We start from the raw sequence: 15,389 nt of genomic DNA on the forward strand, positions 1-15,389 counted from the left end.
GATCCCCTTACCTCGTCGAAGATAGGGTTGTTACCCCTTTTAATTCTGGTGCGGAACACGGCGTCCCCTATGTACACTTTCACCACAGGCCGGATGTTGGCACCCTGCAGCTGGCGGCCCTCAATTATCCGGACTCGAACCTGGTAAAGAAACGCCACAGAGTAGAGGACAGCCAGTCAGTCCCACATGCTCTTCCAAAGTGCTGTTCAATTCATCCCACTCCCCTTCTCTTCGCCCACACAACGTTGTAATTCTTTTCCTCTCAATTCTGCCTCTAGGCTTACGTGACCAATTCATTTTTTGGAAGTTTGAATGAATCTGTTTACCCCCCACTCTTTTAACCAGTGCGTGACAACTCACTGCGAGAAATATTTCCGCAGATTGTGTCTGGAAATACCTTAAATGCGTCTACTTCGGTAACCAGCTCTCTTGCCAGTGAATAATATTTCTTCCGTATTCACACATCTTCAGTGAGGGATCCCTAGTTTTATAGTAGTGACCCCCCACAAGGGGAAACATCCGCTCAGCATCCACCCTGTCAACCCCCCTCAGAATCTGAGACAATGGGAACTGCAGATGCTGGAGAATCCACATTAACAAAGTGTGGAGCTGGATGAACACAGCAGGCCAAGCAGCATCTCAGGAGCACAAAAGCTGACGTTTTGGGCCGAGGCCCTTCATCAGAGAGGGTCTAGGCCAAAAACGTCAGCTTTTGTGCTCCTGAGATGCTGCTCATCCAGCTTCACACTTTGTTATCGCCTCAGAATCTGATAGGTTTCAATCGGATCGCACCTCATTCTTTAAACGCCAGTGGGTACAGGCCCAGCCCTACCTGGTAAGTCAAATCCCTTGAGGGCAACACGGTGGCTCAGTGGTTAGCACTGCTGCCTCACAGTGCCAGGGATCTGGGTTCGATTCCAGCCTCAGGCGACCGTCTGTGTGGAGTTTGCACATTCTCCCCCATGTCTGCGTGGGTTTCGTCGGGGTGCTACGGTTTCCTCCCATCCAAAGATGTGCAGGCTAGGTGAACTGGCCATGCTAAATTGCCTATAGGGATGTGTGGATTAGGTGGGTTATAGGGAGATGAGTCTGGGTGGGATGCTCTGATGTTCAGTGTGGAATTGTTTGGCTGAAAGGCCTGTTTCCACACTGTAGGGATTCTATGATTCCATGAAATCTCTCTGTTCTAGGAATCAGCTGAGTGAACCTTCTCTGAACTGCTTTCTATGCAACAATATTCCTCCTTCAGTCAGGAGACCAGAACCATACACAGTTCTCCAGACATGGTCTCGCTGATCCCTGTACAACTGCAACAACCTGCTCTCAATCTCTGGAACGGGACAAAGGGATTGTCTGACTGATTGCCTCAAGGGTGGATTTTTAAAAAAATTGACGTCTCAACTCAAACAATCATAGAATCTCCACAGTTTGGAAGTAGATCATTTAGCCCATTGAGTCAATATTGGCCAAGAAAACTGGAAAAGGTGTCTTGCTCCTTGTTCAACAGTGTGATGGCATGCTTAATAACTCGGCGTTCACAGAATCCCTCCAGCGACACTCCAAAGAACATCCTACCTGATCTATCCCATCCCTGTATCCCTACACTTTCCATGGCCAATCCACCCAGCCCAAACATCCCTGGGCACTGTGGGTAATTTAGCACGGCCAACTCACCCTAACCTGCATATCTTTGGACTGTGGGAGGAAACCAGATCACCCGGAGGAAACCCACGCAGACGTGGGGAGAACATGCCAACTCTACACACAGACGGTCGCCCGAAGTAGGATAGAAACCAAGTCCCTGGCGCTAAAAGGCAGCAGTGCTAACTATTAAGCCACCACGCCACCCCAACATGTCATACCCTCAATACAACCCTTTTGTGTGCAGCTAAACAATCCAAGTGTCAGCAAGTCTGTGCATCATTCCAAATGGATCTTTCTTTCTCCCAACCGAATGAACAAGGAAAGCATAGCATTTGCATTGCTCCCATTTTGGATTAGGTCCTACACAATGTGCATGGTGCCTCAGGTCCTTGTCCCCAGGCCCAATGTGAGCCCTGAACCCAAGTCATGGTGCACAACTGTGACAGTGCAAAACAGGTTGAAATGGTTAGTCAACACAGTGCAGAACCACCACTCCAAAACCCCCATCTCCAACCACTGCCCCATCACGTTTACCTGAAAGTCCTGTGGTTTATCTGAAACTTTCTGTGTGAGTTTCACAGATCCCTTAATGGAGGAATTTTCTGGAGATGGTGACTGAGATCTCAGTGGGATCTCCTGTAATTTAGGAACATTAACGATGTCATCTTGTTCTGGACGGCCTGGCTTTGCTGATGGGAATACAGATCAAACAGTGTCGACAGAGTGTACAAGCAAAGAGATGCAAAAAACACACACGCACGCACACGCACTCACACACACAGACACACACACAGACACACACACACAGGGGATACAGTCACGGACATATAACAGCAACAGAGACTTTCTTCTCTCTGGCTTTAACTGGCAGCTCACTCAGTCAAGAAGGGGTTCAAGTAGTAAAAGGCAGATCAAACATTGACGATGTGAGTATTTTGTGGAATACTTCCATGCAGTCGGCAAACAATGCCCCCAGTTTCCGGTGGCCTGTCACTTTAATTCCCAACCTTGCTCTCACACTGACATCTCCGTCCTCGGCCTGCTGCAGTGTTCCACTGAAGCTCAGCATTTGCTTCAGGAGCAGCGCCTCATTTTTCAATGGGCATCTCCTCTACCCAACCCCACCTTTATTCAAAACCTATTGCATCTCTAACCTATTGCAGTGCTGATAAAAGGTTATAGCCCTGAAGCATTAACGCTGCTTCTCTCTCTGTCCCTCTCTCTCCACACTGACGCTCCCTGACCCACTGAGTATTCCCAGAATTTTCTATTCTATTAAATTTAAGGGCTTGCCTGTGCGTCGAGGAATAGAACGCTTCCGAGGTTCACTGAGGAATACCTGAGGAGGTACAGCTTGGGCAGACAGAGAGGAAAGATTCCTCAAGGTCTTGTGGCACAGTGTACAATGACCCCCTACCCAAGACAAATGTTAGCAGTTTGAGTTCTACTCCAGGCCACAACAGCCAAGGTAAGCATGCTCACCACACAGCCAAATGTACAAATACTTACAACGCATGTTGGTGGAAGGGGGCTAGAAGCAGGAGAGACTGTTGATAAGCCATGTGATGGAAAGAACATTGGAGCCCCCACCATCACCACCGTGTGCACACTGACACACCAACCAACAGACAGCCACACACACACACATACATACACACACCAACCGATACAGACACAGACACACACACACACACACACATATCACAGGTTACCCATATCCATCTTGTGTCAACGCCCCTTACTATCCTCGACGGATTGTGGACGTCAAATTATTCACTGAGGTAGAATCCACTGCTTTTCCATGGGAAGGAACTCCACACTTTGGCCACCCCTTTCTCCTCTGAATGACCTGGTACTGATTTCAAGGTCGCAGCCTCTTGTCCTAGACACCCCGCCCACCCATGGGGAAAGTCTGTGCACCCAATCAATCCCTGATGGAGTCCTGACAGAATTTCTTGTCAACCCTCAATACTTCTGGTGAATATGAGCCTCTCTCTCTCTCCTCACCACTCTAGCCAGGGCTGTGTATCGCCGCAACCATTAGAAATAGGAGCAATTTCAATTTGATCGTAACTGCTCTGACATTCCTCATGTCCGCTTTCCTGCCCTTCCCCTGGTAATCCTTGATTCCCCAGCAAAGCTCCCTCTCCTGTGTCCTGGAATTATGCATGTTTGCTTCCACTGTTCTTTTCCTTGATTTGTTTCAGTGTGCGGCTTTGAGCTTTGTTATTGATCTGTGTGCATGTAGGCAGGACAGTACATCGGGGATGCGTTTGGCTTCCAGTCATCCGGCTTCTCTCTGTGGGCCTGTAAAAGCCCTTGGTTCATCAGCATTTGCAACATTCGGATCTATCCGCCTTTCTGGGTCCAACCTCACGCTTACTGGTGGTGAAATCCATGGTCTGCAGCTTTCTGTCACTGGATCCGCTCTGATGTACCTCCACAATATCATGTGGCTCTCGCTAACGCGTTGACCAGCCTGGCACTTTTGCCACCTGTGACAGTCCCTCTGAATGCCACGGCGCACAAAGAAAGACCAATTCACGCAGCTCCCCACTTACCTTCTTTCTTTTCTTTTTTATCGTCGAGGGGTGGGTCGTAGATGATCTCAAAGCTGAGCAGGTTCTGCAAGCCAGATGGAGGCGAGTTACCAAAGCATAAATTCCTATCGATGTTGTTCTCTGTCTTAACAACCACTACCCACCCAGTCCAGAGCAGGGTGATACCGTCACATCTACTTAACAAACTTCATCTTTGACAACTTAAAACCCAGCCCAGAGCAGCTTCATTGATTCTGATTTCACTGGAGTTTCCAGGTATCGGTCACATGAATTCCCCCCTGCCTACCCCCAACCCAATTCAGGACATATGGCCAGAGGTCACCTCAGTCACAGGAGGACATATGACCATGTTCATGTGCGTTTCAGGTAGACACTTTTAACACAGAAAATCTTCACAGGAGTGTAGGAAATCGGAACAGGAGTAAGGCCGTAAGAGCGCAGGTCTTGATTTAAAAAAAAAGGATGGCTTTTGTTAAAAAGAGCATCATCAAGGTGTAAGTGGGAGACGGAGTGGCAGAGAGGTCTAGGGATGGAATTCAAGAGCTTAGGGTCCAGGCAGCTGTAGGCATGGCCACCGATGGTAGCAACATGCAAGCTCAAAGGCTGGACACTGGAGGAGCACAGCGCAGAGATCTCAGAAGGTCGCAGGGAGTTACAGAAACAGGGAAGGACATGGCCATGGAGGGATCTGAATTTCAGAACTGAATTTTCTGGATGGCATGCCAATACAGGCCTGGGAGCAACAAGCAAAAGCGACTCAGTGCTAATACGGAAACCAGGCGCCAATTTTCAAAAGAGCGCAGATTTGCACTGGGCATAAACTGGGAGTACAGGTCGAAGAGAGATCAGTCAGCTCCGTGCCCCCATAGAAACATCACCTTCGTTTTTTGCTTCTTCTTATCCAGCAGAGGAACTTTGACAAAAGAGATATTCCTGCTCCTCTCTCCCACCAGATTGGCAAGCCTGACGTTGATGGATCCGAGGAGCCTGCAGAGGACATGTGAGATCAAATCCAGTTATCATGGGTTGAAATGTCACTGGATGCAGTGGTATCATATCCACTTAACAAACTTCATCACTGACAACTTCAAACAGAACCCAAGTTTATATTCCAGGGTGCGTGGCATAGAGCATAAAGCAAGACGGATTTGGGTTTGGAAAATGCTGCATCTTACAGGCAGCGCATGGAACAGTGAACAATGTGAACACAATGTGCCACAGTACGCCAAATTATAACATACATCCTCCTCCTGCTTGGGAATCAATTCACAGGAGGTTTACTCATGCCTGGAATTAGCAGGTTGACTTGTGAGGAAGATTGGACAGGCTGGGCTTGCTCTTGTCACACTTTAGAGCTGAACTCCAGAGGTGAGGTGAGAGTGACAGCCCTGAACATTACGGCTGCATTCGACGGAGCGCTGGATGAAGGAGCCCTGGAATCAATGGGTACCAGGGGGCAAACTCTCCGCTGATCGGAGGCATACCTGGCACATGGGAAGATGTTTGCTATTGTTGAAGGTCAGTCATCTCAACTCCAGGACATCTCAGGGCAGGGGCCCCACAGGATAGAGTCCGAGGCCCAACCATCTTCAGTTGCTTCATCTTCCCTCCATCACAAGGTCAGAAGTGGGGATGTTCGCCAATGACTGCACAATGTTCAGTACCATTTGCGACTCCTCAGAGGTTCAATTGTAACAAGATCTGGACAATATGCAGGCTTGGGCTTTTAAGTAGCAAGTAACATTCGCGCCACACATATGCCAGGGAATGACCATCTCCAAGAAGATACATCCAACAATGTCACCAGCACTGTATCCCCCACTATCCATTGAACAGAAACTCCACTGGACTCACCATATAAACACAGTGGAGACAAGAGTAGGTCAGAGGCTGGGAATCCTGCAGCGAGTAACTCCCTTCCTGATTCCTCCCCCCCAAAGCCTGTCCCAACATCGACAAGGCACAAGTGAAGAGTGTGATGGAATACTCCCCACTTGCCCCAGATGGGGGCAGCTCCAACAACACTCGAGAAGCTCAACACCATCTAGGGACAAAGCAGCCCCCCTACTCGACTGGCCCCACATCCACAAACATCCCACTCCCCATCGATACTCACTAGTAGCAGTGTGTACTGTCTACAAGATGCAATTTACTGAAAGTCTTTAGACTGCACCTTCCAGACCCATGAGCACTTCCATCTAAAAGGACAAGGGGCAGCAGCTACATGGGAACAACACAGCCTGCAAGTTCACCTTCTGAGCCCCTCACCATCCCAGACTTGGAAATATATCGGCCATTCCTTCAGTGTCAAAATTGCAAATTTCAGGGCAGTAATGAGGAGATTTTGTTTTGTCTCTCAGAAGGTTGGTGCACCTTTGCAACTCTCTGTCTCAGGAGGCAGTGGAAGCAGGGTCACTGAATAGTTTTAAGGAATGTGTGGATAAATTCTTGTTCGATGATAAAAATGAAGGATCACTGGGGATAGACAGGAAAGTGGAATTCGAACCAGAAAGAACAGCCACAATTTTATTGGACGGCAGGCCAGGTTCGAGGATCCAAATGGCCGACTTCTGTTCATAGAATCCCTACAGTGTGAAAGCAGGTCACTCAGCCCATTGAGTCCCCATCTGACCCTCGAAACAGCAGCCCCATCCAGACCCACCACCCCATCCCCTGTAACCCAGCATTTCCAATGGCTAATACACCTAGCCTGCACATCGCTGGATAGTATGGGACAATTTTGCATGGCCAATCCACCTGAACTGCACATCTTTGGACTGTGGGAGGAAACCAGAGCACCTGGAGGAAAGCTGCACAGACTTGGGGGAGAACATGTAAACTCCACACAGACAGTCGCCCGAGGGTGGAATCGAACCCAGGTCCCTGGCACCACGAGGCAGCAACACTACTTACTTTGGTTTCTCCCGAACTACCAGAACTATTCCTAATTTTGGAGACAGAGAGAAATTGCTCCCATTGGCAGGTGGATCAAGAACCAGATGACACAGACCGAGGTCGAATGGCAAAAAGAACCAAAGGAGAAACCTTCTGAGACAGCAAGCGGTTACAGTCTGGAAATGAGCTGCCTGAGAATAACTTTAACCCTGAACTTTCTTTCTCTCCTACGACCCCAGAAGTTAGTGCATGGCAGAAGCCTCCAAAAGACAGTCAGCATGCATGGGGTTTCCTAGCAGCTGCAATGTCTTCAGGGGAACGGTGCCCCCAGATGGTGGTTGGACGCTGGCTCAAAGGTGGTTTTGCAAAGGGAACTGGATGGATTGTCTTTGAAGGTGAAGAACATGCAGGGCTGCGGGGCAAGTGGAGCGAGGCAAATCGTTCCATAAAGAGGACACGCGTCCCGAAAGACCCCACGTAGTTCTTTCTAACCTGTAAGGATCTCCAGAACTGAAATGCTGCCCCATATTTCAGAATGCCCTCAGCAGACTGGATTGGGATTTGTACTGAACGTACAGCCATAGAACCGAGCCCCTTTTCTCCCAAAGAAGTCATATTACAGTTGTAAGTGGCTATGGTTAGACCAAACCTAGGGTCCTGAGAACAATTTTGGTCTCCATATGACAGGAAATGGGAGGCTCATCATGGAAACAGTGCAGTGAAGATTCAGTAGGCTGGTCCCCGAGAAGGGGGTTGTCTTAAGATGAGAGGCTGTGAAAACTGGGCCTATATTCCCTGGAGTTTAAAAGAATGAGAGATTAGCTCAATAGGACGTACAGATTCTGAAGGGGCTTGACAAAGTGGACATAGAGGCTGTTTACCCCTCCGGCTGGGGAATCTAGAAATAAGGGACAGGGAGACACAGTCTCAGGATGAGGGGCCGATGACTGGACAGAAATGCCTTCACACGTGGAGTTGTGAATTTCTAGGAACTCTCAGTCCCAGGATGCTGTATTATTGAGTAAGGCTTTTTAGGCAGATTGCAGGTCTCCCAGGGAATCAGGGTAAATGGGGAGCCTGTGGTAAAGTGGAGTTGGAGCCACAATGGTGGTAGATTGCAGTGTAGGCTCTCGGGGCCAAATGGCCTCTCTCTCTGCTGCCGTGTCATACAGTAACTGGTCTGCGCCAATGCTCCACACTCTCTCCCTGCTTCATCTCACCTTAGCAGCACATCTTTCTGATTCTCACACTTACACTCTCTGTCTCCTCACGTGAACTCTGCAAGGGACCCAGTCTCCAAAGTACTTGGATGAGGATACTGGTACACAATTGTTCCTGTACTTGGATGCAGCTGACAGCCATCCCTGATTTCCCCTGGGGTGTGAAAGTCTCACATTCATTTAAGATAATTCACTGACGTTTTTTGCACTGAATTCCCTCGTCGACGTGGGGAACAGCTTCTTCACAAAACACAGAATAAGGTTACCTGCCCTTTCCAACTCTGTCTTTGCCTTTCAGGTGAATCTGAAGAGAGGATTTTGCATTGAGAGGATTTCCTTTCAACTTAAACTCCAGCCTCTAAAAGATTGAAAAAAGGATTGTGACAATTACAGACATTCAACACGAGCAGCAGTTGTGCATGAATGAAAGCTGTGCCCCCTGATCCCACTATACTGGACACCATCTCTCCCTGTCCCCTTAAATATACCTCACTACCTAGGGCACAGCTAGAACACTGTGAACAGGTTTGATCCCCTTATCTGCTGGACGACAGACTGTCCTCAGAGGCAGTCCAGAGAAGGTTCACTGGGCAGACCCAGGAATGGAGGAGCGGCTGTGAAGGTGGGGCTTCTACTTGTTGGAGTGTGGAAGAATGGGGTGACCTCAATGAAACACATAAGATTCTTGGGGGGGGGGTGTCTTGAAGAGTTCTGACCCGAAACGTCAGCTTTCCTGCTCCTCTGATGCTGCCTGGCCTGCTGTGTTCCTCCAGCTCCACACTGTGTTATCCCTGACTCCAGCATCAGCATTTCCTACTATCTCTGTAGATACGGAGAAGATGTTTCTTGTCATGGCAGTGTAGGATCAGACAGCATAATCACAGAACAAAAACAAAGTCGCTGGAAAAGCTCAGCAGGTCTGGCAGCATCAGTCAAGGAACTATCAGTTCTGAAGAAGGGTCACCAGACCCGAAACGCTAAGCCTGTTTTTTACCCCCTTCACAGGTGCTGCCAGACCTGCTGAGCTTTTCCAGTGACTATTTTTTTGTTCCCGATTTACAGCATTCGCAGTTCTTTTGGTTTTTATTTAGCATAATCACAGAGTAATTTAAATTAGAGAAAAGAAGGAATTTCTTCTCTAAGAGCGTAGTGAAATCGTAAAATTCTTTATCTGAGGGTGCGGGGACATTAAGTACATTCAAAGCTGAGACAGATTTTTAAGCAGGAAGGGAGTCAGGGTTAGAGATAGTAAAGTGGAATGAAGGATTATCAGATCAGCCCTGATCTCATTGAATGGTGGAGAGGGCCTAATAGGCCAAATGGCCTACCTCTGCTCCCACCTCTACAGGGCTCACATGACTTAGCACATCTCCCCATGTAATAGCTCCTGTGCATCTCTTTTGGGTTTCCTTCACCTTCTCATCCTGCCTACTCTACCACCCTCCCTCTCTCCTAGGCCACCCTTGGCCATCCTGATCAGGGCTTCACCTCTGCCATGTCACGCTGTTCACCTCTAAACTGCAAATATAACTGCACGCTGTTATTCTTGATGCCCACGCATTTTTCCGTGACTGTACACGTGGGGGCTAGGTCTACCCGTGGAGCGCTTCTCCACTTGCCTCATTCCACCTTACGTTCTTCTCCTCTTCCGATAAGCTTGTTCTCTTCTTTTTCCCTGGAAAGATGAAAGGAAATAAATCACTGTTGGGTACTGGTAGAGATGGCTCACCAACACTTTCTGCCCTTTCTGTTACTGCCCCTCCTCAGAAGGGGAATGGCAGACAGGATACACTATAACACATGAAACACCTTGCAAAATGGGGCTGAGAGAAATAAGAATGCAGCTTTATTCACGGAGTCACACAGCACAGAAGCAGACACTTCAGTCCAACCAGTCTATGCTGACTATGTTCCCAAACTAAACCAGCCCCACCTGCCTGTGCTTGGCCCATATCCCTCCAAACCTTTCCTGTTGATGAACTTATCCGAATGTTTTTTAAACATTGCAAGCATTCCCGCATCCACCACTTCCTCTGGAAGTTCATTTCACATTCGAACCACTGCGTGCATAAGTTGCTCCTTAGGTCCCTTTAAAATCTTTCTCCTCTCACCTTAAAAATAAGCCCCATTGTTTTGAATTCCCCTGCTCTGTAGACAAGACCCTTGCCATTCACCTTATTTATACCCCTCATGGTTTCATAAACCCTCTGTAAGGGTTTATAAAACCCTTAAGCCCTTGACAAACCCACTCAACTTCCTACTCTCCAGTCAAACAAGTCCCAGCCTATCCATATAATGGAACCCTCCACTCCTGGAAATATCCTGGTAAATCAGAGATAATGGGAACTGCAGATGCTGCAGAATCCAAGATAACAAAGCATGAGGCTGGATGAACACAGCAGGTCAAGCAGCATCTCAGGAGCACAAAAGCTGACGTTTTGGGCCTAGGCCCCTCATCAGATTTTTTCAGGTCTAGGCCCGAAACGTCAGCTTTTGTGCTCCTAAGATGCTGCTCGGCCTGCTGTGTTCATCCAGTTCCACACTTTGTTACCTCAATATCCTGGTAAATATTTTCTGAACCCTCTCCAGCTTAATAATTTCCTTCCTATAATAGGGCGACCAGAACCGGACAGAGAGCTCCAGAAGAGGCCTCATCAATGTCCTGTACAACCTCACCGTGACGTCGCAACTCTTATACTCAAAGGTCTGAGCAATGAAGGCAAGCGTGCTAAACGCCTTCTTAACCCCCCCGTAGAAGCTAGAAGGAGGGGAGCAGAGGGATCTGAAGCACAGTCACTAAAGGTAATAACGTGGGTGAACCAGAACAATAAAAAGTTGAAACAAAAACAGAAATTTCCAAAAAAGCTCAGCAGGTCAAGCAGCGTCGGTAGACAGAAAGTTGTCTCTCCACAGGAGCTGCCAGACCTGCTGAGTTTTTCCAGCAATTTCTGCTTCCATTTCTGATTTCCAGCATCTGCAGTCCTTTTGCTGGTTTTTGGTTCACTCGAAAAATAAGTCAAGCAGTGGGATTCATTCCCAGTGAGGTCAAACTCCAAATTAGAAAAGCTGTGTAAGGCTTAAAGCACTTGGCACAGTGGGAATGCCGCTGAGCCAGAAATCTAGAGGCTAATGCTCAAGGAACACGGGTTGAATCCCACGTCAGCAACCAGTGGGACTCAAATTCAATGAATTCACAAAAGCTGGAAGTGAATCCCCTTCCATAACAGTCATCATTGTTGGTGTGTCCTAGAATCAGAAAATCTGGTCTGGCCTATGTGTGGCTCTTAATTGCCTGGCAAAGCCCAGATTCGATACAGCAAATAAAGAGAGTTGGGAAGAAGGGTCTGAAACTAAAATGCAGGTTGAGTGCCAGAAATAATTTGTAAAACTAAACCTGATTGGATGAGAGTTGAAATAACAGAGATTGGACAACACGGTGGCCCAGTGGTTAGCACTGCTGCCTCAGAAGCCAGGGACCCAGGTTCATTCCACCCTTGGGTGACTGGGTGGGTTTCCTCTGGGTGCTGCAGTTTCTTCCCACGGTCCAAAGACGTGCACTCGTGCTAAATTGCTGACAGTGTCCAGGGATATGCAGGCGTAGGTGGGTTCGCTGGGGGGAATGCTGAGTTATAGGTAGGGGGACTGGGTCTGGGTGGGATCCTCTTCAGAGGTTTGGCATGGACTTGATGGGCCAAATGGCCTGCTTCCACACTGTAGGGATTCTATGAAGTATTCATGGCCTTTTATCATCCAGTAGTAGTTTCAGACTTTTCATTTGCCAAATAATGAGAGCAAGGAAATCACTTGCTCATTAAACAGTCCAATTGGCATCCCATCCATTACCACCACATGGCTCCCTAGTTCCACTCCAAGCAACAAACTAACATGATTTGGAACTATACTGGCCATTCCTCCACTGTTGCTCTCACCCTAACAGCAGCATGAGTGTATGCATTCAGCACAGAGTACAGAGGTGCAAGGCAGTTCACTTCTTCTTGAGATCAATGAGGTTGGGGGCGGGGGGGGGGCAAGGGATGAGCAACAAATGCTGGCCTTGCCAGCGATCCCCGAGTGGATAAATTGGGAATGATTAAAAGCCACAAGACTCTTCAATTACAGTTTTATCCTTCAGATGGCTCAGATGCCCTTTTGCGGGCGGTAGTTGAGAGCGGATCACCGTCAGGGTGCCAACACAAAATGGTATGTGCGGCTTTAGCACTGTGCTACGGCATCATAGAGTCAGCACTACAACCGCTTACAACTGTACAGTGCCCACTAACGCAGTGTTAGTTGCAGCAACATCAAAAAAATACATTTTGAACACCAAGCCTCAGAAGTAAATGGTAAGGAGCCCCTTGAAGAAGAATGAACAGCTGTGGGTTAAGAGTATAGGAGTTGAGGGGTCACGGGGAGGCTGTACAGAACAGTGGTCATGCCATTTTTGGAATATTGCGTGCAATTTTGGTCTCTCTACTATAGATGTTGTGAAACTTGAAAGGATTCAGAAAAGATTTACAGGATGTTGCCAGGGTTGGAGGGTTTGAGTTATAGGGAGAGGCTGAATAGGCTGGGGCTATTTTCCCTGGAGCATTGGAAGCTGAGGGGTTTATAAAATCATGAGGGGCGTGGATAGAGTGAATAGTCAAAGTCTTTTCCCCAGGATGGGGGGGGGGGGGGGGGGGGGAGTACAAAATTAGACGGCATATGTTTAAGGTGAGAGGGGAAAGATTTAAAAGGGACCCAAGAGGTAACTTTTTCACGCAGAGGGTGGTGCGTGTATGGAATGAGCTGCCAGAGGAAGTGGTGGAGGCCGGTACAGAGACAGCATTTACAAGGCATGTGGACGGGTATGTAAATAGAATGGCTTTAGAAGGATATGGGCCAAATGATGGCAAATGGGATCAGATCAAGTTTGGGATATCTGGTCGGCATCTGGTTGGAACAAAGGGTCTGTTTCCATGCTGTACAGCTCTATGAATCTACAAGTTCCACTCCAGTGCTTGAACGCACATAAACACCACAACTGATGCTCCAGTGCCCTATTGAAGGACCACTGCATGATTCAAGGTGTTGCCTTATGGATGAGACGTTAACCTCAGGCCTGGCACTCTCTCAACAAGCAGGGAAGGGTTAGCTGCATTAGCCGAGTATCTATCCCTCAAATAACTTCACAAAAGCCGACTATCTGGTCTGATCATCACACTGGTTAACCAAACCCATGGTCTGAAATGATATATTATTAGCGGCGCGTGGACACAAGTCTGTGATGTGGACACCACAAATGCAGGGGAGAGAAAGGGAAACTGAATAGGAAATGCGTTTAATCAGAATGGGAGGTGCTGTGGGCAAGATAAGACCTCAAAGTGCATTGCAGGACATGGGGCACAAATCCAGAGAAAGGCGTGAGGATTTTTTCTTATTCTTTCAGAGGACATGGGTGCCACTGGCTGGACCGAGCATTTGTTGCCAATCCCTAACTGCCCACCTCAAGAAGGTTGGGGTGAGCTGCTTTGTTGAACTGCTGTAGTCCATGTGGTGTAAGGAGACCCCCTCTGTACCTTCAGGGAGTGAGTTCCAGGATTTTGACCCGGCGACAGTGAAAGACCGACCGATATATTTCCAAGTAGGGACAGTGAGGGGCTCGGAGGGTGAGCGGACAGGGGGTAGCTGTTCCCACGTATCTACTGCCCCTCGTCATTCTTGATGGAAGTGGGTCGTGGGTTTGGAAGCTGGGGACTTGGTGAGGTGCTGCAGTACATCTTGTGGATGGTACACACTGCTGTTACTGAATGTTGCGGGGGGGGGGGGGTGTCAGATGTTTGTGGATGTGGGGAAAAATTAGTGGGGTGCTTATCCCAGATAGTATTGCACTCCTTGAGAGTCATTGGAAATGAGCTCATCCAGTAAAGGCCATCAGACGAATAGCTGATCTCATCATGGTCAACTCCACTCCCCCGTCCCTTACCCACACCCTGACCGATCCCACTCCCCCGTCCCTTACCCACACCCTGACCGATCCCACTCCCCCGTCCCTTACCCACACCCTGACCGATCCCACTCCCCCGTCCCTTACCCACACCCTGACCGATCCCACTTCCCTGTCCCTTACCCACTCCTAAGGGTCCTGCCACTCACTGCATAATTTCCACCTGTACTTGACCTTCACATTTTCACCTCACATTTTTCCAGATTAAATCTGCCATTTTTCTACCCGTGCTTCCAGCTGATATTTATCCTGCTGTATCCTCTGACAATCCTCATCACTAGCCGCAATGCCAACAATCTGTGTAGCATCCACAAACGTACTAATTAGACGTTACATTTAAGTGAGGGGGGATAGATTTAAAAGGGACGTGAGGGGCAACTTTTTCACGCACAGGGTGGTGTGTGTATGGAAGCAGCTGCCAGGGGAGCTGGTGGAGGCTGGTACAATTACACAATTTAAAAGGTGGACAGGTATATGAATCAGAAAGGCTTAGAAAGAAAATGGGACTAGATCAGTTTAGGATATCTGGTTAGTGCTGACAAGTTGGACCGAGGGGTCTATTCCTGTGCTGTATAACTCTATGACTCAAAATGGAGAAATTCCTACTCACGTCAGTCCTCAGCCATCGTCCTCTCATCCTGAGACTATGTCCCTTCTCCATGGTCTAGACTCCCCAGCCAGGGGAGAAACCACTTCTGAGTGTCTACATTGTCGACCCCTTCATAATCTTGTTACGTTTCACTGGATCACCACCATCCTGCTAAACCCCAGGGAATTTTAGACTCAATTTGTTCAGCGTCTCATCACAGGATGAACCCCTCATCCGAAACAAAAACAGAAATTGCTGGGGATACTCAACAGCGTGTGTGGACAGAAAGCAGAGTTAACATCTTGAGTCCAGTGATCCTTCAGCAGAATTGATTGTCACTCAGAAAAGGTATCATAATTGCTCAAGACAGGGGCTGGGGATGGGTAATGAAGTGAGAGACTAGGTGGAGACAAAGCCCAGAGGGAGTTAGCCAAACAAGGGGATGGAAAATGGTGCAGCGGGAAGGTGGAAAGCTGATGATCGGGACCACAAGT

General features: G+C 48.3%; 1 protein-coding gene across 1 annotated transcript in view; it reads right to left on the reverse strand.

Moving 5' to 3' along the window:
* The window catches only part of LOC125447975 (myoferlin-like), a 112,387-nt gene extending 102,054 nt beyond the window's left edge, over positions 1-10,333 (reverse strand). The window contains exons 1-7 of the mRNA XM_059641169.1: positions 10,285-10,333; positions 9,940-9,995; positions 8,587-8,678; positions 5,084-5,192; positions 4,206-4,269; positions 2,179-2,333; positions 12-140 (exon numbers count right to left, since the gene is read on the reverse strand). Coding sequence (XP_059497152.1) covers positions 12-140; positions 2,179-2,333; positions 4,206-4,269; positions 5,084-5,192; positions 8,587-8,678; positions 9,940-9,995; positions 10,285-10,333 — 654 coding nt within the window. The remainder of the gene's footprint in view (positions 1-11; positions 141-2,178; positions 2,334-4,205; positions 4,270-5,083; positions 5,193-8,586; positions 8,679-9,939; positions 9,996-10,284) is intronic.
* Positions 10,334-15,389: the final 5,056 nt, after the last annotated feature.

Source organism: Stegostoma tigrinum, chromosome 40 (genome assembly GCF_030684315.1).
Source record: "Stegostoma tigrinum isolate sSteTig4 chromosome 40, sSteTig4.hap1, whole genome shotgun sequence".
Lineage (NCBI taxonomy): Eukaryota > Metazoa > Chordata > Chondrichthyes > Orectolobiformes > Stegostomatidae > Stegostoma > Stegostoma tigrinum.